Below are 24529 nucleotides of genomic sequence, written 5' to 3'. Positions count from 1 at the left end.
AGAATTGAAATATTGGAATGGCAGCTACTGAGCAAGCATCCCTGGCCATTATGTTGCACAGCAGCTTGGCAAGAATGCCTCCAACTAGATCAATATACTTGGCTAGTGCTACTCCAGCTATAAGCTGTTAGGCCATGTCTGTACTTACCGTGCAAGATTGAGCTTCTATCGTTTAATTTCGCAGGTCTAATAAGGACTTGCTAAACAGAAGGCTGAGGGTACCCCCCCCCCCTGGCACCGGTACTCTTGGATTCACAAGGAGTAAGGGAAGCCAACAGGAGCATTTGCTCCCATTGACCTCTAGTGGAAACAGCACTGAGATTGGCTTAAGGTAAATAACGTAGCTGGAGCTGCATACCTTAAGTCAGTGTTTCTTAAACTTTTTAAGACTGAGGAACACCAAACAATTTTTTTTATGGAAAACGCCAAAGATTTTTTTTTGTCGAGGGGAAAAAAAAGCACAGCCCCCAGGGAGGAAAATTCATGGAGCAAAACAGAAAAAAACAACCACCAGATCAGGAGGGAGGGTAGGGGGGCTGGGTGCCTGGGCAGGAGGGAAGGTAGAGGAGGAGACTGGGAGTCTTGGGAGGGGGAGAGGAGTAAGGGGTGTTTGGGTGCAGGGTCTGGGCATGAGGGAGGATGCTTATCTGGCTTGGCACCCTGCTACAACAGGAAAGCCTCCAGGGAGCATGCTCTTGTTCCAGGAGGGGTGGAGGTGTGTGGAGAGCTCAGTCTCCCCAGCCCATGTAGTGGGGAACCCAGCACAGCTGCAGCATCAGGCCAGGCTTCCCACTGGTGGGGCGGGGGCAGAGTAGAAACCCTGACTGTCCCCACCACATTAAACTCTGCCACTTCCCCAGCAGGCTGGGGAGGGGCACCAGGGAGAGAGAGCAGCAGCGCATGGGGGGCAGCAGAGCCCAAGCGTGCTGCAGCTGTGGGGAACAGCAGAGCCTGACTGTGCCCCAAGTGGGGCGGCAGAGCCTGAGCCAGGTTCCCTACAGGTGGCAGTTTTAAAACGCCGAGATCCAGGAGTGGCTTCTCAGCACCGGCCACCTATCCCCCTCCCAGCAGCAGCGGCCGCTGTAAAAGTGGCCGCCTGCACACATGCAGGAGGAGGAGGAGACTGTGCAGCAGCGGAGGCCCCGTGGGACAGGGGCCATCCTGTGTAGTGGGGGGCAGCCACAGCGGGAGCTGTGTATGGGCTTTCGGAGTGGGGAAGCAGAATTTTTTCTGTTCACCCTGTGGCACACCTCTGAGTGCCATGTGCCACGGAACAGAGTTTAAGAAACGCTGCCTTAAGTTGACCTTCCAGGTCTGGTGTAGAACTGACCTTAGATACAAAATACAAGCTGAAGACTCGCATCTGCAGGCCAGATTTATAAGAAACAAGATTTGATGAAAATAACTTTTTCTTAAAAGGACTCTTGAAGTGAAGGAGCTTACACATACTCTAGTTAAACTGACCAGTTACCCACACACCTGATTTGAACCAGATGTACAGAATCAGGCAGCAGCGGCAGAAACCAAACACAGAGCTTTGTTTTAAATGTAAATCACTAAAAAAGGGAAAGCAGGATTTTTCTTCTGCATACTAATATTTCAATGATGTGTAAAGTCAATGTTCAGTTGTAATTATTTGAAAAAAACACCATAACATTTTCTGTAGAGAAATGGTCACCAACCAGTCTGTGGCAATCCACTGGTTGATCATGGTGGCACTGACAGTCAATTTCCACACAGTCAGTGTTCCCAGCCCTCCCCTCCCCGCCTCCCAGTAATGAGGAGCCTGTGCTGCCACCCTTCACAAAATTGGACTTCCTGGGGAGGGGGGTGGCCCTCTCCTCTGGCCAGACATCCACCAGCTCCCTGCTCCTGCCCCCTGGCCAGACACCAGCACCTTGCTTCTGCCCCTTCCCTCATAGCCAGACACTTAGCCCCAGCCTGCTTCTGCACGCTACCTTCCACCCAGATTCTGCGTACCCATTCCTATCCCACTCACTGGCAGCTCTGTCCCGCACACTGGACCCCTCATTTTGGCCCCACCCCAGAACCTATGGAGGCCCCACAAAATCCACTAATCCTGGAACCCTAGAAGAGTTAATCTGGCCTGAAGCCTTGAACCTCAGTCTTACCCTACCTACACACCTCCACTATGAGGCTGGAGTGCCAGGGGAGGGAGGTGCCTTAGTTGGGGCTACATCATTGAGGGTTGGAGTTTTTCGGGAAGAATTATTTTGCATTTCATTTGTGTGGTCCTCAGTTGATTTTTCTGTGGGTCAGTGGTCCCTGACCCAAAAAAGGTTTCCTAGTCCTCCCATAAATAAAGACAATATTGAAACATTTTATGATGGACATAGTCTTTTATTTAAAAATGAAGCCTGGCCAACAAGCCACCAATTGGGGCTTAGCCCCCATCTGGCCACAGCATTATAACACTCCTGCGTCCCCACAGATCCCAACCCTGAGCCCATCATACACCTGAACCTCCTGCCCTGCACCCCCCACATCTCCAGTGTACCACAACATTCCTGCACCATCCACACACTGCAAACCCGTGCCCTGAGCGCATCATACACCCAACCCTCCTGCCCTGAGCCCCGCATACACCCAACTCAAACTCCTGTACCCCCACATCTACAAGCCTGAAGCTTGCTCAATACCCCAACTCTCCACCTGACCCCAACATTCTCCATCCTGGAGCTCCCTCCCCAACCCAGCGTCCCCTTCTGCTCCTCCTGCACCCAAATTCCCTCCTAGAGCTTGCACTTCTCACCCCTTCCCACACCCAAATCCCTCATTCCCACCCCAGAGCCTGCACCTCCTGTCTCAACCCAGTGAGAGTGAGTAAGGGCTGGGGATAGCAAGTGATGGAAAGAAGAAGAATAGAGAGGGTGGGGCCTTAAGGAAGGGGTGGTGTTTGGGGGAAGGGATGGCAGTAGATCTTGGCTTGCCTCAACATTTCAAAAATGATGTTGGGTGTAAAAATGTTGGAGACCACTGGTTTAGAGTTACAGATGTTTCAGAGTTACTCAAGATTCCTCATGTATTCATAACAGAGGTTCTAATGTAATGTCAGTTAGAAAGGAAGCAGAGGAACAGATAATACCTAGTAAATTAACTAGGTACAAAAGTAGTATGCAACATGGAGAATAATTTCAAAGAAGCAAATAGATGTATGGGACTCAATACCTACACAAGATCATTTTGAGAACATCTGCATCTCTATTATTTGGTCTTTGTAACTAAAAAAAAACGTTATAACAAAGATAGATGGCATGATAGTAAAGATATTTAAAAATCCATGACAAACTCAAAGCAAGTGTAGTACAAAAGTCACTGGAGTGGAACAATAAGCATATTGTACTTAAGTCTCATTTAAAGACTGGGAAGTTAATACATGGGAAAAAATAAATTTAGGGATAAAGATAAGCAATAAGTGAAAGTTTAAAAATTGAATATTGAGCAGCAGTACACATAGGATGTGACAAAATATCAAGTTAAGGGATTGTCTTGCTAGATTTAGCAGCTAAGTACAAACCATAACACAAAGTGGTCTAGCTTTACAGATTGGTCCCATTTCTGACAGAAGCTGATCTGAATATCAAAGGGGCATAAAAAATTCCCATTCAAAAGCAAGGAGTATTAGTATTAACTTGTTTTAGGATCTTGGTTAGATCAGAGGTTGTGGTTCTAGAAATTTGATGGCGCAGGGTGGCTTTTCACGCATTTCAAGTCAGAGCTATGGAAGCAGAAGTCTCAGTTGACAGGATTCAGGTTCTGAGGACATCTTCAATAGAGCAGCTGATTGCATTTCACATGAGTGGGAAAACATTCCTTTGATATGTCAAAAAAACTGTTCCTCTGATTTCTTTCCAGAGAGTAAATGGAATTTTATTGCCTAAGGTTCCAAGTGTACCTGTTCAGCTTGTCCTACACTGCTAGCTCAGTTTACATTTGGCCAAGATTCAGGTGTTTCATCACGTCACTGAAGAAAGTCACTTCTCCTGTAGCAGAAGAAACAAGGGTTTCTAGCTAAAAAGTCATACAATGAAGAAAACCCAAGCCTTTTGATTTTTCCCAGAGAATATGAAAATGGCTGTGTGATGGTTGCCTATGGCAAGTATAGGCAATAAGCAGCTTGTGGGCCAGACACAGCTTGCTAAGGTTAGCCCCTAACAGGCTGCCAGATACTTTGTTTACCTGTGTGCGTGCAGGTTTGGCTGTTCACAGCATCTGTTGGCCTTCGTTTGTTGTTCCTGGCCCATGGAAGCTAGGAGGGTATGTCTAGACTACATGCCTTTTTTGAAAGATGCTTTTTTGAAAGTATCTTTCAAAAAAGTCTCTTTCGAAAAAGAGCGTCTAGATTGTATTACGCGGCTCAAAAAAGCAATCTGATTTTTTGGGGAAAAAAAGGCACCCAGAACCATTTCTGCCAGGGCATGGGGGCAGCATTTACTTCCCGGTGCTGCTGCATGCCCTTCGCAGAGACGCATGCTTAAAGGGACTCCCCTGAACAGCCGTTGCTCTGCTCCTGAAACTGGCTTTCCTACCTCCTAGAGGGACAGAAAAGCTTCTGCAGTGCTTACTTTGACTGCCCTGCTTTCTGGGACACCACTGCAGTTACTTTACTGATTGGTTTTTGTGCTTTTAATTGTTTTTTTGCGATGGAGCCAGAGCTGCCTCTGGGCAGGCAATGGCTCCACACTGTGATGCTTGAAGTTCGGCTGCATCTTCATGAAACCATCATGATGTTTGTGCCAGATTTGGATTCAGAGCCCAGCTTTAAGCCCCTCACTTGGGCTGCAGCCCCACTGCCTTTGCCACCGAGCTTATTCCTGGAGAGGCAAGTTTGGAGGCTGGACACCAGTTCAGACTGGTGGGACTATCTTGTTATGGAGCAGTGGGACCAGGCTTGGCTCCAAAACTTCTGTATATGGAAGTCCCCATTCCAGGAGCTGTGTGCTCAGCTTGCCCCTGCCTTACAACACCAAGACACCCACTTGTGGCCTGCCATCCCCCTGGAAAAGCGGGTCACTATTGCCCTCTGGAAGCTGGCCACCCCCGACAGCTACTGGTCAGTGGGACACCAGATTGGCATGGGGAGGTCTGCTGCTGGGGCCATCTCTGGGGACAGTCTGGGGGTGGGGACAAGAGGGATGGTCAGGACCAGGCAGAAGGAATGGGGTGGGAGTGGCAGAAGCCCTGGCCTCACTCTGCCATGGTGCTGGGAGGGGTGGGGTAAGATTGCTTGAGGGGAGGCTCTTGGGGTCTGTGAGGGAAAGGGTGGGGGAGCACCTCATCAGCTCAGGCAACTCCTCTTAATTTCCTGTTGTGTGTTTCCATTTGTCCCTTTCTGCAGGTGGTGATGGCCATCAATTTGGAGCTGCTTCACAGGACTGTCCGCCTTGGAGACCTGGATACCCTTGTGGCCGGACTTGCAGGGCTAGGATTTCCAAACCGGTGGAGCACTCGATGGGACTCATCCCTATCCATGCACCACCCTATCAAGCAGCCCAGTACATTAACAGAAAGGGCTACTTTTCGATGATGCTGCAGACCCTGATCGACCACCAGGGACAATTCACTGACATTTGTGTGGGGTGGTCGGGCCGGGCACACGATGCCCGTGTCTTCCAGAACTTATACGTGTACTGCAGGCTGGGACATTCTTTCTGGAGTGCAACTTTGCCATCGGGGATATGCAGATGCTTATGTGCATCGTGGCCGACGTGATGTACCCCTTTATGCCCTGGCTCATGAAGCCGTTCACTGGACACCTGAATGCGAGCAGGGAGCTGTTTAACTCCCACCTGAACCAGGCTTGCTTCCAGATAGATTGCGCCTTGGAGCATCTGAAGGGCAGGTTTAGATGCCTGCTCACTCGCCTGGATGTGCAGGATCACAACACTCCCGAGGGGTTGTGTGCTGCACAACCTGGTGGAGAGGAAAAGGGAGGTCTTCCTCCCAGGGTAAGGACACAGACTGATGTGGAGGGGGAGGCAGTTTGAGCAGCCCCAGACAGCTGCCAGCCACCAAGCCCACGAGTCGGGATTGCAAATTCGGGAGGCCATGAGGGAGAGATTCTCCCAAGGAGCCCAGTGACTTCCTCCCCAAACCCATCCCTACCCCACTTTGTGTACACACACACACACACACACACACACACACTTTACAAAATGCTTTCAGTTTATTACATACAACTGTGCAACAGACAATATAACTCTTTTGTAATGAAAAATAAACTTTTAACAAATTAAAGTGCTTCCCTCACTCACTCACTGGTGGGAAGGGAGATGTAAACCTGGAAGGGGGGGGGGGGGTGGAGGGAAGCTCAGGGCTGAATAGGTCCTGCCACCTCGGGACGGGGGACTGCTTGGAGACCACCATGTATGCAGCCTGGAACAGTAGGGGGTTGGGCAGAAGGTGGGGCTGCACCGGGGTCTGGGATGGCAGGGGGTGAGGAAGGGGGCAGGCTGAGCAGGAACAGGGACAGGACCTGGGAAGGCCATCGCCTCCCGGATAGTAGTGCAAACTGCACTGTGCTGCTGGACAAACTCATCCAGCAAGAAACTATGCCACTCTGCCTGCGTGCTCTGCGTAAATGTGTCCTGCATCCCTTGCAGGACTGAGATGGGCTGGCATGTCAGGTCCAGGTATGTGCACCAGTGCCAGTGGGTCCCACGCAGCCATCTGGGTGGTGGGACAGGTGTGGTGCTCCCCTCCTAGACAGCTGGTCCGGCTTGGAGGACAAGAGGGAAAAGTAGTCAGTCATTCATGCTCACACTGTCTCTGAGGGCATGCCCTCCTCAGCAATCAGTGCATGTCCTAGGATCAGGGGATGATCATGTGGTCTCAGCAAGGCATCATGTGGCCTGACCAGCAGCCATGGCCTCACTAGAGCCCAGAAAGGTGTGCAGGCCACCATCCTGTTCCCACCCCCCCCCTCCCCCCCCCACACCCCATAGCCATGCAGCACAGACAAGTGTCAGGCCACAGTTGAGGTTCCCACAGGTTGCTGAGAGACCTGGAGCTGCGTGGCCATCCCAGAGTCCCCAATCCATGCCTGCACCTGGCATTACTGTCTGCAGGAGCAGATGGTGCCTCACAGCCATGCGGGTGCAGGGGTAGGATGACCCTCCCTGCAGTCAGCCATGTGTGGGGCCCCCCAGGTTCTGATCAGCATGCCACGTCACAGTACTGCACCAACCATTTTGCTCCCATCTCCCCTGCCCTGCGTATGTTGGACCCTCACAGCACTCACCTGATGTTCCCTCCCCGATGTCCGAAGTTGTCTGGGAGGCCTCCTGCATCTGGGTATCCAGCTCCTAGGTGAGGGTCACCGTGCTCCTGGTGGCCTCCTCCTTGTCTTGGAGCTACTTGTCCTCAGGAATGTCATCCTGGAGCTGCGGCCGCTGTTGCACAGGTGTCTCCAGACTCCACTACCTTCTCTGGAGACAGGGGTTCCCCTGCCCCCAGGATCCAGTCCAGGTCCTTATACAGCCATCCTTGAGTTGCGAACATTCAGCTTACGACCGTTCGCAGTTACAACCAAAGCGGTCGTAAATGGCAGACCCTGAGTTAAACGCAATCCGCACTTACAAACAGCGCAGTTGCGTGTAACTCAATGGGGTCCGACTTACAAACGAACCGAGTTACAACCAATTGCTTGGTCCATAACCAGTTCGTAAGTTGGGAAGAGGCTGTAATATGCACAGTAGTGTGCAGCTTCCCCAGAGCAGGCACTGCGCTCACAGGCCCTAACATACCGCTGCCGCAGCTCCTTGACCTTTGCTCTCCCTTGGTCTAGTATGCGGGGATGGTGGCCTTTCTTAGCAAGGCCATTTGGGCATAAATGTCTGCATTTCTCCTTCTGGACTGCAGGGCCTGCAGAGACTCCTCCTCGGACCAGCACACCAAGATCTCGGGGCCAGACCATGATGGTGCCCCTGGCTTGGTACGGGGATGTGTCCCTAGAAGGGCCAAAGGGGTCTCATGCCTGTGACATGGCTGTAGTGGGCCTACCAGAAAGTGCCGAGCAGTCAGGGTCCTGCTTGGAGCTGGCTTGCTGCCACAATGCTACGCCGGAGTGCCTGTGCCTTTAAAAGATGGCTAGAGGCAGGAACAATAGAGGTGAAAGGTCTGGCAAGGAGTGTCCACCAGGGCTTTTTCCTAGATGCCTTTTTAAAAAAAAAAAATTTTAAACACACACCACACACCTTCCCCCCGTCCACCTATACCTTTTTTCGACTGATCTGTTGAAAATAACATTATTCCTCATAAAACAAGGTTTACCGCCATCGACAAAACTGCTGTGTTCTTTCGATTTACTGTCAACAGAATAGGGCAGCAGTCTAGACGCAGGTAAAGATTTGAAAAAATCCCTGTACTCTAGATACACCCTGAGTGGCCAGACCTGCAGAGGCTCAAATAAACAAAGTGTCTGGCAGCCTATTAGAGCTAATCCTGGTGAATTGCTTCCAGCCTATGGGCCACCTACTGCTGGGCTACTGTTAGCCTTCCTCAGGCACTTGTTGCTGGATCCCAGAGAGGAGTGAGAAAAAAACAGGCTAGAAAACCTATTAATCATGAAGCAGTAAGATAAAATATCCTCTGTATTCTAGCTCGGCTTAGGCAAAAAGCTTTTTAAATGTTTCAGTAGGTCAGCAGGGAGAATCAAATAGTTGACTTTATTACATGGCCAGTAATATGTTTGCTTGCCATGGAAACCAGTCAGTCAGAGATAGGAGGGCTACTTCAATTTAGAAATCCTGCTTACTCAAAGAAGGATCTTTGCAAAACTGCTTTAGAAGAAAAACATAAGTGATTTAGTTTTCTACTGTATTTACTGCTGTTTCTAGCTTAGGTGTCTTTTCAATCCAGTTCAAGAAAAAAAAGCAATATTGCAACACCTATTCATATCCTACATTACTATACTAAAGTAGGGTGGTCTACACAAAGTAGAAAGAAAGGCATTGGTGGAATTGTGATCCTTTATAGAGGATGAATCTCTCTAGTCTGGGACCTTGGGCCCTGACCAGTGCTCAACTGGAAAACTTGCTGAACCACAGGAAGTCAATATTGTCTAGCAGCATTACTAGCACTTTCACTGCGTATTGGGCACTTAGACATTTAGGGATAAAATGAAGTTAAACAACCGTTCAAAACACTAAGTCAGAACTGGTGGCTATAAGCAAACTTTATGGGACCATGAGAAACTTGGTCATCTCTCTGAAAAGTGGACAGCCGGCTAACTAAAGTCATGCCAGACTGTGGCTGGACTAGAGAGTGCCAGAATAGAGACTTTCAATTTGTCATGTGTTTTACTTGCTGATTTACAGCCTCTGGTGAACTTTAAGTCTCATGCCAGGAACTGTTCATGAATTACATTTTTGTTACTAGATGCATAGTAAATTCCTGAATCAGGTTCTAGAATGGAACAACTCAGCCCAGCTAAGAGGCTGAAAGTGGTCATGAATAAGAGGATTCTAAGTTCTTCCCAGTTACTTGGGGTATGTCTGCACTGACTGCTTATTACAAAATAAGCTATTCCAGAATAGTTATTCCAAAATAGCATGTCTGCACTGCAGGGAAGCCTCAAAATTAGTCTGGGGCAGGCTTCCCTAATGTAGACGTACTATCACGATTTAGAGCCCCAGAAGGCACGGACGAGGAATAACTGACACTGGGAAGGGGTTATCTATACATGCCTTATTTCGAAATAGCTATTTCAGAATAGGTGTTATTCCACATAGCATGAGATGTACAGATTTCAGAATAAGCCATCTGTTATTCTGAAATTATTTCAAAATAATGGAATGGCTATGTAGATACATACATTGTTATCTCTAAATAATTGTGCTGTGTAGACTCAGCCTTAGCAAGCAGGGGATAGCAAGAAGAAATATTTTACATGTAAATTCAGTTTTCAGATGCATGTGGAGAAAAAAAAAAAAGCTTAGATTTATAAGTAGGTATGACTTTTCCAAAGAATGGCTTAGGTCTGAAGTTGTAGCTGTGCTGTTAATGAGAATGCTCCTGTATTGCCAAAGTATAAAGATTTTTAATTAAGCTGCTCCCATCTAATAGCACTTCACCTCTCGTGAATATGCTGTCAAAGTGCAGAAATGTAGTATAGTGGTGTCCATAGAAAGTTGTGTAGAAGCTTTAGAATTTATAAAAGGCAAATTTTTGAAGTTATTTTTTTTAATTGCTTCCAGTTCATTCCAAGCTCAGTGATAAGACATTTGGCATATGTTAACAATTTGATAACCTACCACATGTGCCAGACCTGTACATAAAACAAGCAACTTCCAAAGTACATAAGTGGATACAGTCAACATGTAAAGCAACATAGTCCTCTTATAAGGTCTGTAAGCTACGTAATTGGTGAAGTTTAAAGAATGGATCTCAGCGATTAAGCAGAAATGGAGTCTTCAGTGGTGCAAACAGTATAGCTTCTTTTTTTTTTTTCTTTTGAGTAAAACAAGAGTCTTGAGTACACATTTTAATCAGAAAGGTCTGCATTCTAGAGCAGTGACTCTTGCATGGGATTTGCAGGCAAGTTTACTACAGCATGGTGAAGGTTTAAAAAAAACCTGATTCCCGTAACTGATCAGTAATGGCTTGTTAGAAATATTTTTGCAGCCACCCAAGATCAGGTTCTTAAAGCAATATTTCTACATTCAAAGTTATTAGTGCATTCACATTTCATTTCTACTCCATTGCAAGATTCAGTATTAATATCATAACATAAGTTTTAGAATCACCACCATTGGAAACTATTACAGTGATCACCATTTTTCCACAGCTGAATAATTCAGGAGTTAAAAATATGAAGTGAAGAACTCACAATATAGTGTACTATGGTAAACATACTGGCTCAAATACTAGACCAGCAGCATTAGGTATCTCACATTATTTGGAGTATTCAGAAACTCTTAGGATATTAAGTCTAATCATAGGACCCACAGTGAAGTCTGAGTGCTGGTTAAGATTATGACCTTTGCTTACATGCAACAAATACAGTTTAGGATTCAACATGTTTTGACTACAGTAGATTACTGTACAGTTGCAGAAACCTACTATAACTTATTTGTAATGTTGAAGCAGAAATCCTTTTCCTGTGGCTTGGAGTAATCTTCCAAGTGTGATGTCCAATTTAGGGAAATGTTGCACTGAAGCCAAAGGAGCAAAGTAAACCTTCAGTTTGGCAGTACATGTAGAATGAGTGACAATTGCTAATAATCAATCACAGTATCCAAAGGAAGTTATAAATTCACATAGTATATGTATAGCATCAGTAGGTTTGTCTAAAGTTTTTTAAAGCAACATTTGAGATTGCTTTTAAAATCAGGGATATATCCTTTCAGTACTTAAGCATAAAAGTGTCCCGTCCCCAAAAAAAGCCTGGCTGATATGATCTATTTTTTTTCCCCCCTCAAAAATACTTTAAACACAAACAAACTATTTTATCAAATTGATATAAAGCTAAGTGATAAATAAAAGCACATCTGGTGGAAACCGACAGTGAAGAACATTTATAAATGTGCTTAGTTTTTGCTTGCAGCATCTGACAGTGGGTAGCAGGACAGATGGGAATCTCACTGGGTCTCCTCCTGAATCTGTTCTGAAATAGTTTCTGTGGCACTGGCATTGGCAGCTGAGTTTAAAACTTCTTCAAAGTCACCCCCAGCAGGCTTAGCTCCTCCGACTTTAGACTAAAATGAAGATAGGTTAAGATAAACCCTTCAGAAAGTGTAGTTGCAAATACAGATAGCTGGGTATTTTAACAAACAGGTTTTGCAGTTTGACAACACTCTATTGTTAAGGAGATTTGGGAATTTTATCCCTTTGGAGACACTTTTTCCAGGATCAGATGGCCTCTTATATGGAGTTCTTATCAGCACGCTGTCATTTTATGAAAGAATTTAGACTGAGATACACTGAAGGGAATAAAAGTTGTAACCCTCCAATCTGTAGCTTAACACAGAAGTCTCCCTTAGCCTGTAGCATTGCAAAAATAGTCCTGATCAGCTTGCTGCAACAGCCTGAACTCAGGATATGCTTTATGAAGATTGTACAGCTTTGAGTTGAGACATCCTACATAGGTTTTGGAACATTAAGTTAAAAGATTAACTCTTATTGTACACAACTCTGAAAGAGCACCAAGAGGGGGGAAAAAACCCACACACAGTTTCAGCCACAAGGGACACATCCTGAAGCTTTCTAGCATTTGGGTAGAGCACATCCACTGCGACACCCCTTTAGACACTGTATAACATTTAGCCACCTCCTCTTATCTAGGGAGATGCATTCCCAGAATTCATGAAGAAGTTCCTAAACTCCTTCAGTGTAACAAGCCATTATATAGGATGCCAGTGGGGGAAAACAAGTTCCTTATGAACATCTCCCCAACCCCAAATTCCTATATAAGGGATCAACCTGGTCCATAATATGAAGGCCTTTATACTAAAAAGTTAATTGAAACAGCCACAACACTGAACTCTGCTTATTGAGGCCTCAGCACCAATTTCAGAAACGGGGGAATTAAGATCATGTACAATGGAATTGCACAGCTGTGTTCCTTGCCTTCCAATAGCAGAATTAAGTGCGTGTTCCCAGTATAAGCTAAAAATGGGGTTTTCAAACTGTAGGTTATGGCATGTAAAGGTAAGCCACTAGCTGGCTGTGAGACGCTTTGTTTACCTGGAATCTTCAGGCATGGCCGCTTGCTGCTCCTACTGGCTGTGGTTCAACATTCCTGGCCAATGGGAGCTGCAGGAAGTGGGAACCCAGCCTGCACCACTTTCTATAGCTCCCAGTGGCCACAGTATGCTGTTTCAGGCCAGTGGGAGCTGCAAGTGGCCATGTCTGCAGACACTAGGGCTGTGTCCAGACTCAGGGGTTTTTTCGGGAAAAGTAGCCTTTTTCCGAAAAAACTTCACCTGCGTCTAGACTGCAGCCGCGTTCTTTCGAAATTAAATCGAAAGAACGTGGCTTTTCTTTCGACGGCGGTAAACCTCATTTCACGAGGAAGAACGCCTTCTTTCGAAAGTGCTTCTTTCGAAAGAAGGCGTTCTTGAATGTAAATAGGGCTTCTTCGAAAGAGAGCATCCAGACTCACTGGGTGCTTTCTTTCGAAAAAGCGGCTTGCTCTTTCGAAAGTTCCGCGTGCAGTCTAGACGCTCTTTCAAAAGAGGGTTGCAGTCTAGACATAGCCTAGGTAAACAAAGAATCTCCCAGCCAGCTAGCAGCTTATGCTTACAAGCCATGATCCAAAGTTTGAAAACCCCTGAGCTAGAATACAACAGCTTTTCACCTGAAAGTTTAAAAAAAACTCAATCAGTATAGCTTCTGGATATACAAAAGCATGTGCATGTATGAAAGGCAGTTTCCTGGACAAACTTTATTGAAATATCTTAGAACCTCATATTAAATTGCAAATTTGCATCATTGTGGGATTGTACACAACTTGTCCAGGAAAACATGATTCCTGTGAACTTTTGGAAGTGTTACAAGCTTCAAAGGACTCTTAAAAGAAGGGGCTAAGACAAGACTAAATGTTAGTGGAGTAGATTTCCTAAGAAATATTCGTGACGAGGGGAATGCAAATATCCACCTCCAGATCTGATCTACTGAAGCTTTGACCCAAGATAGGGATCTTCATCTACAAGTTCCCAGTCTCAAAGCCCAAATGGCATAAAAGAGCAACTCAGATGTATAGTGTGTTGGTTCTGAGCCAGAGCAGTTACCCACTTGTAACCACCAGGGGCGGCCTGTGAGCCTAGGCCATTGACGGCCGTGCAGTCAGGGGCACTGATCGCGCTTTCCGCCTGGGGCGCCTGCTGCTGCAGCCGGCCACTCCTGGTAACCACAGAAGGGGTGAAGGGCTGTTTTCCAGCCAGAGCCTTGCTTGGAGTTTGGGTGCTCTCGGATACGTCTATTTGCATGCAACTTTACTTTTTTATATGTGTTCTCAGTGCTTTCCCCTTAATAAGCATGCTTGCTTAGAAAGAGCTATGTGCTATCTTAGCTGCAGTCAGTTATGTTGTTTACCAGGCTATGTTTACACTGCAAGGTTTTTGCACAAGAAGTCTTTTGCGAAGAGTTCTTGTGCAAAAACAGGTCCACACCTCAAAGCACATCACAAAAGTGATGTGCTTTTGCACAAGAGTATCCACACTGCATGGATGCTCTTGTGCAGGAAAGCTCTGATGGCCATTCACAGAATGGCCATCAGAGCACCTGTGCTTTTTCCCATAGGGTTTCTTGCACAAGAAAACCCTCTGGAGCGACCACACTTGCCTTTTTGCACAATAGCTGTAGTGCAAAAGGGAGTTATGCCTCACAGAAGGAGGAGTTTTACCTACACCGGCAAAAGCCCTCTGCTTCTGCCATTTTACTGCTGATTTACTTGCACAAAAGTGCATTTGAGATGTGGACAGTCTGCAGGTTTTTGCACAAAACGGCCATTTTGCGCAAAAACCTTGCAGTGTAGATGTAGCCCCACAAGAGAAAGTGAAGTAGGCCTGCCCAGACTGTCTGACTTCGCAGTGTAAATAGGGAGCTGTGCTGCCTAGAAAGAGTTTGGGGGTCAGGAGGGAGAGAAATGCAGGAGGTAATGGCTGGGAGTCAGAGTGAATTGCCTTTTTTGGACCAAATAGAAATATAGGCGCAAATGCCTTGAACTGAAACAAAGTGATCCAGCCCATTTGTGCTGTTCTGGGCATAAAAAGTAGACCAGACAGTAGTCAGTCTTTCCAACTAGGGATTTTCGGACAAAGCCATCATAGCTAGTTATACACCTTTGTTTTACAACAATGTAGTTGGTTGTCAAACAACTACATTTAAATTTTCAAGAGTAGCTGCCATTACATTTCAAGGGAGGGAATTTGAGCAGCACATTCAGGAAAAGACTTCAAAAAAAGTCTCAGCTTAAGTAGCTCAAAGCTGTTTCCAGAGGCAATTAGACTTACCTTTAAGTTTTCAACCTTTTCTTCAAATGATTTGAAAGTAGGAGAATTTCTAAGAGGGAACAGACAGCTAGTGGTTAGCATCTTAAGCAATAAAATGAACATAGTAACACTAGGTTAGTTTTGCAATACTGCAGCCATGTTTCCCTGGCCCTGTGTCAACATGCTTTTGACAGCCCTCAATTTTTTATTTTTTTTAAATAGTAGCTTTTGTACATTTTGTAAAAACAGTTACTCGGCCAGGAGCATGTTGGGGAGAAAGGGGCGGTGTGTTGTCCCAGCCTTCCCCAGCCCAAGCACAATGGGAAGGAGGGCAGACAGCACATGACCTAAAATGTCTAATTGAAGAGCTTCAACTAAAATCCATGTCTAAAAGCCTAAACTTCAAGCCCAGCTGCTCATTTTATTACAATCTCTGCAGCAGTCACTCTTTACATGGCTTAACAGCAGAAGAAAGCTATAAGTCAATCAACTTTCAGTGAAGTTACTCATTGCCTGGAAAAGTGACAGTACTTTACAAAGGCAAGGTGCTAAGGTACTATAGTATGCCATATTTAACCTGTCAGTCTTTTTTCCATTGACTTTTCAAACAGATTGATGACTCAAAAGTTAGCTAGTTCAGTAAGACAATTTAGTCACATCCAGTCACTCTAGAGTCTAATGAATGATTGTTGGGTCATAAATTATAGTGTGCGTCTCAAAGTTAAAGGTTATTTAACAAAAATGAACCTCAAGCTCGGTTAGCTGTTATAGAGTAGCAGAAGATATGATCTCAGTGGATAATACTACACGTCAACCTTAAATATCTCCTTTCTACCTTGTCCCTCTGGAGCAATGGTGGGCAACCTGTGGGGCCCGCATGACATTTTGGTTACCATTGCCCACGTGCAGGGTTTCCAGATTCTTCTGGTTTCTGTCTGCATAGGTTTTTTCCCCGACTCGTATTACTGAAGTGACACACATGTAAACCAATGGCACGTGAAGTGAGGTGCGAGCTGACTGCACACAAGAGTGACTGAGCCATGGGATCCTTCTGCATCCAATCAAAGTGCTGCTATAGTTTAATTGGCACACCCTGCAAATTCTAGATAGACAAGCATAATTAGCAAAACTATCCTATCTTGGTTACAACAATCTTGCAGTCCACTGAGATGGAGGGCCACTCAGGTAGCTTAGGCTGCTCTCAGACAGTCACTACCAACAGTAGTAAGAATTCTCTTCCCAGTCTCTCAGGTAGAGACTGTTGAGCTACAAACAAGGTAAAATGCAGTAACATAAAAGCAGTGTTACTTAGTGGCAGAAGCCTCTATTTGCTTGTTGAGACAAGAAGTGACCTTTTGTCCCCACTAAAGTAAATGGCAAAACACTGACTTCTGTAGGGTCAGTAGGTCACCCCTGGATTCTGTATCAATTGCTACCAATTTGCAGTGTGACCTCATGCAAATAACTTGTGCCTTAATCTTTTTGGCCACATGGAGAATTGCTTATTTCTGATGCAGTCAGGCTTAGTGTTTGTCATATACCTTCTGAATAAGTTTCAGAGTACAACATATTAGGAGTTTTAGATTTGGAGAAAGGCCTTAACTTCAGTTTTCCTTTTTGCTCAGAATCCATTTAGGAGGCCCACATTTATCTTTCAGTTACTCTGATGTGCATTTATACTGTAGGCATGTGCACCACTCCTTTGTTTGGGAAAAACACCAAGCAATAGGAAGTTATATCTGCACGCCTTTCTTGTGTTCTTTAGCAGGAGGGAGACAAGGCAAGCAATTAACATAAGCAAGAAAAAACTGAAGTCAGAGGCTAAACCATCTACTTTCTTCACCTACAGGTGAGTCAGTCTTCTAAAATGAATGGCTGTAGAGCAGTGGTCTCCAACCTTTTTACACCCAAGATCACTTTTTAAATGACAGACCAAGCCAAGATCTTCCTTGAAGCCCCACCCCTTCCTTGAAGCCCCACTCTCTCTATTCTCCTCCTCTCCATCACTCGCTATCCCCAATCCTTATACTGCTGCTTTAAAAAAAAATTCTTCTGTAGGAAGAGGTTTTTCCAACATTTGGCCTGTCTGGACTGAACCAAATGTCAGAAGGGAAAAAAAAAAGCCTTCTTTTGGAAGCCCCCTTATTCCTTGTGGAAAGAGGAATATAGGGGTGACTGGAAGAGCATGTTTGCTCTTCCACTTTAAAAAAAAAAAAAAAAAAACACAGAAGAACAAACAACCCTGGATGCAGAAGAGTTTTTCTGGGATATCTCCAGAATCCTGAAAAACTCCTGCAGTCTAGCCTGACCCTGGCTGGGTTCAGACAGGATGTGTAGTCTCTTGGGTGGGAATGAGGGATTTGAGTGTGGGAAGGGGTGCAAGGTGCAAGTTTTGGGAGGAAATCTGGATGCAGGAGGAGGTGGAGAAGGGGACACTGGCTCAGGGAGGGGGCTCCAGGCTGGGCAGTGTTGGGGTACTAAGCGAGCCACAGGCTTGTGGATGTGAGGGTGCAGGAATTTGGGTTGGGGTATGTGAGGGGCTCAGGGCAGGATGTTCCAGTGTTTGATAGGCTCAGATCTAGTGTCTGGGGAAGGGGGGAGTGCAGGAGTGGTTGTGGCCAGATGGGGGCTTGGCCCCAACTGGGGGTTTGTTGGCCAGGCTTTATTTTTAAATAAAATACTATGTTAAACACAAAAAGTTTCTGTATTGTCTTTATTTATGAGAATGGCAGGGAACCTGCTTTGAGAGTCAGGGGTCACTGACCCATAGAAAAGTCATTCAGGAGCAGGGGACAGTACTGGGGAGGAGTGCTAGTGGGTTCTGGGGCAGGGAACAGGGTGCCAGTGGGGGCAGGGTGCCAGAAGGACAGGTTTCTGCAGCAAGGGACAGGGTTTGGGAGGGGAGGGGGCAGGGGACAAGGGAGAGGGAGCAGGAGGGCGGGGTACAGGTTGGGGGCAAGGGAGAGGGAGCAAGGTTGGGGCAGGGAGTTCCCTCCACCAGCCACGGAGGGAAGCCTCCGTCCTACGCTCCCTCTGGGCTGACCGCAGGGCAGCCGGGCTGGAGCAAAGAGAAGCGGCTGCCCGGCCAGCTGGCCATGGCGCTCAGCCTAGGTACACCATGCTCCACGTGGGTTGGTGCAGAGGGGAAGCTGCCTGGACAGCTGGCTGTGGCGTTCAGCCCGGAGGATGCTGAACCGCACTCCAGCTGATCAGGCGGCTTCTCCTCTGCGCCTGCCCACGGAGCATGGTACACCCTGGCCGAGCACCATGGCCAGCTGGCTGGGGTATTTCAGCCCTCCTGACCTCCCAACTCCCACCATTCCACGCAGCTACTCACCTGTGTTGTTGCTCGGTGAGTAGCTGCTCCTCAAATGAGGAAATCAAATTTAAATGTACTGCGCAGGCACACAGTTCAGAGAGGGCTCAAGAGCGACTCTTCAAGCCCCTGAGATTGATTGGTAGATCGTGATCTACCGGTTGGTGTCCACAGCTGTAGAGACTAGTTCTGGATTTGAACTAGTTTAGTAGCATGAGATTTCATTACATAACATTAGTAGCATAAAGATTATTCAGCCTCTCACCACAGGAAGGAAGTGTCATTAGTCACATCTAGGGTATGTAAGAGTACGTCTACACTAGCTCGGTAGTTCGAGCTAGGTAGGGTAATGAGGGCAAGCAGAGTTGCAAATGAAGCCCGGGATTTAACTATCCCAGGCTTCATTTGGATGTTCCCGGGCGCCGTGATTTTTAAATCCCCCCTTAGTCCGAACTCCGTGCCCGCGGCTACACGCGGCACAGAGTAGGTAGTTTTAATTAGGATCTTTAATTCAAACTACCTACTCCATGCCGCGTGTAGCCGCGGGCACGGAGTTCAGACTAAGGGGGATTTAAAAATGGCGGCGCCCGGGAACATCCAAATGAAGCCTGGGATAGTTAAATCATGGGCTTCCTTTGCAACGCCGCTTGCCCTCATTACCCTACCTAGCTCGAACTACCGAGCTAGTGTAGACGTACCCTCACTGCCAACAGAACAAGATACAATGAACTTTCAGAAAGAACAGTCAGTTCATACTATACTGACTTAGGATAAAATAACTGTTGTAGAATTTAAATTAAAATATCTGTTTCTACACTAGGGGGAAAGGAAAGAGTCAGTTCATCTATTAAGAAACAATATGTATATCCAATAGCTGGATCACATGCTAAAACATACATTACCTCATAACAGGCATGCTAATTGAATGTTGTATAGAGCGTATGCTAAGCGTCAGCATTAAGAAAAAGGAGAAAGCAGGAGTTAGTTATGATCAATTGTGAAAAGCAATTTGCTTAAAAGCCTTTTGCATCTGACTCCATGCAAAGAGACCTCTTCAATTATGGGGAGAAAGATTCTGAGATTAAAACTGGTTCTCTAAAGGGTAGTTTCAAATAAACTGGAGTCATATACACATTCATAAGACCATAGCAAGAGAACTATAGCTCTATTAAAAATATGCCACTTAAAAAGCATTCTGCATAGCTGCAACACAATTCCCTTGTCCTAGAATTACTTGTACATTTAAAAGCATTATTTTCTCTTACAGGTTATCCCTGAATTACCTTTTTAATATGTTAACCTTTATGTGGTATTTGCACAATACTGTGTATGCAGCAACACTTATCAATTCCATTAATGTTTATTACCCCGATATAATACATTTAGATTAGATCACGATGCTTTAGCCAAGTGTGTACAACATTAGATTTAATAGTTTGCCTTTGCTTTGTAGTTGCTTATAAATCTGAGTTTCATTTGCAAGTTAAAGATTAAGTTTGCCTAGGATTCCAAAGATGCCAAATACAAATGATGAGAAATGGTGTAGTTAGGTCAACTAAGACAGCGGAATGCATCCATTACTTGCATTTAGCCTCAAATATTGCCACTACTGAACAGCTACTATGATGACAAACATTGAAAGACAACTGCTACCCTATTAATGCACTGCTGAACAAACATGTGATGCAAAGAGGGAACCAGAATACTTAATCAGACATTAGAGGAAGGAATTCTGCATGCCATTGACCTCAAAGCCTTTTCATGTCTCCTTACAATGTACTTCCACAACTGCTCCCCTCCTCTACAGCTTCCTTTCTTTTAAAAAAAAAATGGAAAAAAAGGATTACTGTATATGGGGATCTCCTAATCATTTAGGAGCTGCCAAAATGATGAAATCCACCCCAGCATTAAAAAGATTAGGCTATTTTTATTCTCTGTAGTTACTAAAGGAAACAAATGTTGCTTAGATAAATTAATTTGTAAAATTTATGTGGATCTAGCCAGCTACATGCTCAAGTTGCATCAACATTTCTAAAACCCACCTTACCTAAAGGAATGTGAAAAAGCCTGCAATCTGCAGGATGCCAGAGTAAGCATTAAAAAAAATAAAGGAATTTCTGATAAATCTACAGTAAAATTAATCTTATAGCTACTTCTAAAAACCATTCCATTTACAGAAGCAAAAAAAGAGGTAAATGGCAGCACTTGAAATGCAAGGCTGACTATTACACTGTTTTCCAATGCAATTAAATTCTGAAATGGATTGAATTTCTATGGCACAACAAACAGGCAGATCATTTGGTGCCATGCAAGGCAAGCTATAGCAAGAGACAGGCGAGAAATGAATTTTGCAAATTCCTGTAGTGAAAGCAATGAAATTGTATGGACTGTATAAACCTACAGATGCTAATGGACTTGGGGGGGGGGGGGGGGGGAATCTTTCATGCAATTTAAATAAAGGGTAGTTTTAAGTGGTCTGTTATTAGTGTGCATGAAAGATGGAATATAATGAAGATACAGTTTTGACATGAGAGAAACAGATTTTTCAGTTTGTCAGTTACCAGCTTAGTAACTTGGTGGCACACTGGCAATAGGTCATAAAAAGGAAATAAAAATCAGGTTCTTAGAATGAAGTTAGGAATAGCTTACTTATATGACTTAAGGAAAGCAAACAGAACACCAAAAGCTATCCATATGAAATGGACTTTGATGCAAAAGTTATATAGTCATGAGAAAATATAGTGTGCTTCCTTCCATAGGCTGGGATTGTTCCCCTAAACCCCCCTCCAAAAAAAAAAAAAAAAAAAAAAAAAAAAAAAAAAATCCAAGAGCAATGTCAACACAAGTACGAATGAAAAATACTTATTTTGTAAAATCCCACTAAAGAGAATCAAGTGAGTGGTGGTAGAAATAAGTATTTTAGGTTCACAATAGTTTGCTCTTACACCCATTTATAATAGAACAGAATTGCATATAGTGATTTTATGGGTGGATTCCACAAGCAACCATTCTCTCAGGACAAATCAGAAGCAGATACTCAGGACAAATCAATGGTATGCAAGTCTGTGCCTTAACTTTCACTTCTGATCAGTGAGTAAATAATGCCCCCCCCCCCACACACACACACAAAACTTCAGTAAAAGATTAATGAAACATACTTCACATCTTCCAACTTCTTTGTTATAACTGAGCCAACTGATGAAAAAGCAGCAGAAGCCTTCTGCCCAGCCTGAGACAGGGTTTCGGAAGTCTTCTTATATCTATATTCAAACAGCCAGAGGTAAATAGGATTCCATTAGTAAGTCTACCCTTACTGCCTGAACTTCTGCTCCATTTTAATGCAAAAGTCTAAAAAAGCCACATGAATCTTAAGACTTTGAATTAAGACTGATAGCCAGGATATCTCCCAATCATGTCCCAATCACAACAATCTTAAATTCTACAGCCAGTTAAATTCTACAGCCAGCCATATGAATGGTGTCTTTAGCTTTATTATTTAAGTCACTTTGTCATCAACTCATGTTTCAGGGAAGACTCACCTATAAATCAATTTGCTTTTTCTTGCTCTGGGGCCACTGGAAAAGGGACTTAAGCTGTAGGCCGAACCTAATATTGCTAAATTGTGTGTGGTTCCAGTGAAAAAATTGAGGTGATTAAGTGAGAGCAAAGACTTTGGGCTCAATCTCAGTATTACAAAACTGTTCTGTATAAGCTTTTTACCTCATGCATACAGTAACTGCAGATCTTTCAGATATTCACTATATCAGTGATGTTAAAAATGACTGTTTCATCTTTGGAATTTATCGCTAAAATCCAAAGCTCAAGTGACCGTGGTGTTGTACATTTCTTTTCATACATAAGGGAAAGATTTACAATAGTTTGCCAATTAAGAGGGTGTGGGATGGGAGAAGGATATTGCATTTGATTTCCACCATCAAAATGGTGCTATGTGCTGCCAAGACAGACACTGCTTTTTCCCCCATTTATGCAGACTAGCAAGGAGGGCACTATAAGGACAGGGCTGACAGAAGGCCCATGGGAGCAGGGACTCACCAAGATTTTGGTGAAGCTTCGTTTTACCTTAAACTTGATACCCTCAAGAACACTGCTACTGTTCCTTCACGTTTGTAAGAAAAGAAAGTTTGACTGGTAAATAGGTTTAAAAATTTGCCAGCACAGGAACAGTTTTCACTTAACACGGATTCATGATACACTGAACCAATGACAAGGACATACGCTGAAGTGGAAGTCACATCTTGCCAGCCTTTGGTAAGGTTTTGCCTCAGTTCCTGCAATGAATTGATTCCCAGTTTTCTCTTGATTTCTGCTAGATGCTTCTCCTTGGCCGCTAGCACCTGGGAGAGCGTCTGGATTTCCTCTTCTACCTAGGGCAGTATATAGTTCAAGGAAAAAGACAAGTTACCAAGTACGGTAAGCAGTTAGCATGCTTCATTTAGAAAGTCATTAACTGAAGAACATTAAGCATTATGAAGTCATTTACAATGGGTGCCATGTTTTAACATTTCATCTTATCTTTTAGAAAACCATTGATGAAAAAGTGTCTTTTCCCTATGGTCTGCAGTTGTTCAAAGAGACTGGTGGGGGGGGGGGGGGGGGGGGGGGGAGTCTCTCTCCTCCAGTTATTTCAGTGTTTCTGGAGGATGACTGGATTATTTAGGACAGTGGTTTTCAAACTATGGGTTGCAACCCAGTACTGGGTCATGGAATGCCAAGGGCTGGTCTCCTTGCTGCAGGAGGATCCGCTTACTAGTGGGGGTGTTAAGGCAAGCTACCTCACTGTCCTGGCACCGTAGACTGTGCTGCGTCCCTGTCTCCTGGGGGGGGACGGGGACCACAGCTCACAGGGCTCTGTGCACTCCCATTGTCTGGGAATCTGCTGCGGGCTGCTTCTAGGGTGCAGCATGGTCTGTGGTGTCAGGTGAAGCAGGAAGCCTACCTTCGCATCCCTGTTGCACTGCTGACCAGGAACTGTTGAAGGTAAGCCCCTCCTGCCCCAGCCCTGACTCCCTCACCCCCAAAGCAGGAGCCTTCCTCTAAACCCAAAGCTCTCATCCTCAACCCCACCTCAAATCCCACACTGTAATCAAATTATGTTGGGTCATGAGCATCTGTTTTCTTCAACTGGGTCATAAGAAAGTTTGAAAACCACTGATTTAGGAGATTAATAGGCTATAGGAATTCATTTATCTACTCATCCAGATTAATAGTAAATCTCTCTACCAGACAGTTTTTAGCCAGTTTGGAGATCAAGTATTGACTTAAGGGAACTTTCAGTTCTTGATCCTCCTTGCATGTCAGGATTGGAGCATGGTGAGGGACTAGCAAAGCCTGAACGATACCTGTTCAGTGCATAAGATTTCTGCTTTTGTAAGAAGTGCAGGGTAGCAGCCCTGGAAACGAAAAGGTTTTCAAGAATAGATGTGATAGTATCACATTTCTCAAACATAGCATGCCAAGGTTTGCATGTCCAGCATGAAGCACTCTATTGAGACCATATCTTCACAGGAGAGGTGCTCAACCAGTCTGCCTATATATGAATACCACTCCCTAATCTGGCCTGCTAAAGTGAGACACGCATGACTAGCTGGGGAATGCAAGCTATGTTTATCAACTCTAGGATGTGTAAAACAAGCATTTAAAGCCATGATATTCCAAATTAAGGTTCTGAAGTTGAACTTTGTGGAGGCTCTAGCAGTCTTATTTGAGCAGCCCAATTTTTTCAATTGGAAGGAGAAGTGCTCAGTGTTAAAAGTAAAGGCTTTAGCAGCCTGAAACATTGGTTTATTTATAAGGACTTGGTTTAAACCATGTTTGCTGAATGTTCACTGCTGGTATGAATTGAGAACAAGATTAGTCTCCTTGTCAATCATTAGCAATGCACTGTACACAACTTGAACACTGCAAAAAAGTTAAATACATTAGCAGGGTGGAGTGTTCTACCAATTAATTCTGAAGTTGAAGAATGCAGGGAAGTGGACAAGCTGTTCAAGCCTGGGAAGCTAAAGACAGATGCTTAAAGTTATATTTAGGCATCTACTAAAAATAAAGCTAGTTATGTAATGCTGAGCACTGGTAGCTGTAGCTGGCTTCAGTGAGGTTTGAGATACCAGTTTTGAAGAAAAATTAAGGTCGATTAGGTCCCCGTGTTGGGCGTATAAAGCTGACCACTTTGGTCATTGTCTCCCACAATTCTCTTCTAAGAGCCATATTCAAAATTTAGACTTGCTGGTTTCTGAAA

At 44.9% G+C, this 24529-nt stretch overlaps 1 protein-coding gene across 4 annotated transcripts in view; it reads right to left on the bottom strand.

Moving 5' to 3' along the window:
- Window positions 1-24529, bottom strand: part of TPD52 (tumor protein D52) — a 215740-nt gene that overhangs the window by 138232 nt on the left and 52979 nt on the right. For 2 of the 4 annotated variants that reach the window (XM_075920479.1, XM_006131559.4), the window contains exons 3-7: window positions 22507-22655; window positions 21429-21530; window positions 19173-19214; window positions 14976-15024; window positions 10186-11717 (exon numbers count right to left, since the gene is read on the bottom strand). In XM_075920479.1, the coding sequence (XP_075776594.1) occupies window positions 11601-11717; window positions 14976-15024; window positions 19173-19214; window positions 21429-21530; window positions 22507-22655 (459 nt within the window). In that variant the 3' untranslated portion in view covers window positions 10186-11600. Of the gene's footprint in view, window positions 1-10185; window positions 11718-14975; window positions 15025-19172; window positions 19215-21428; window positions 21531-22506; window positions 22656-24529 lie in introns of those variants that run through there. The other 2 variants (XM_006131561.4, XM_075920480.1) reach the window with 2 other exon arrangements.

The sequence above is a fragment of the Pelodiscus sinensis genome, chromosome 2, assembly GCF_049634645.1.
Source record: "Pelodiscus sinensis isolate JC-2024 chromosome 2, ASM4963464v1, whole genome shotgun sequence".
Classification (NCBI taxonomy): Eukaryota; Metazoa; Chordata; order Testudines; family Trionychidae; genus Pelodiscus; species Pelodiscus sinensis.
The sequence above is the reverse complement of the archived record's forward strand: the minus strand, read 5'-3'. Positions and strand labels throughout refer to the sequence as shown.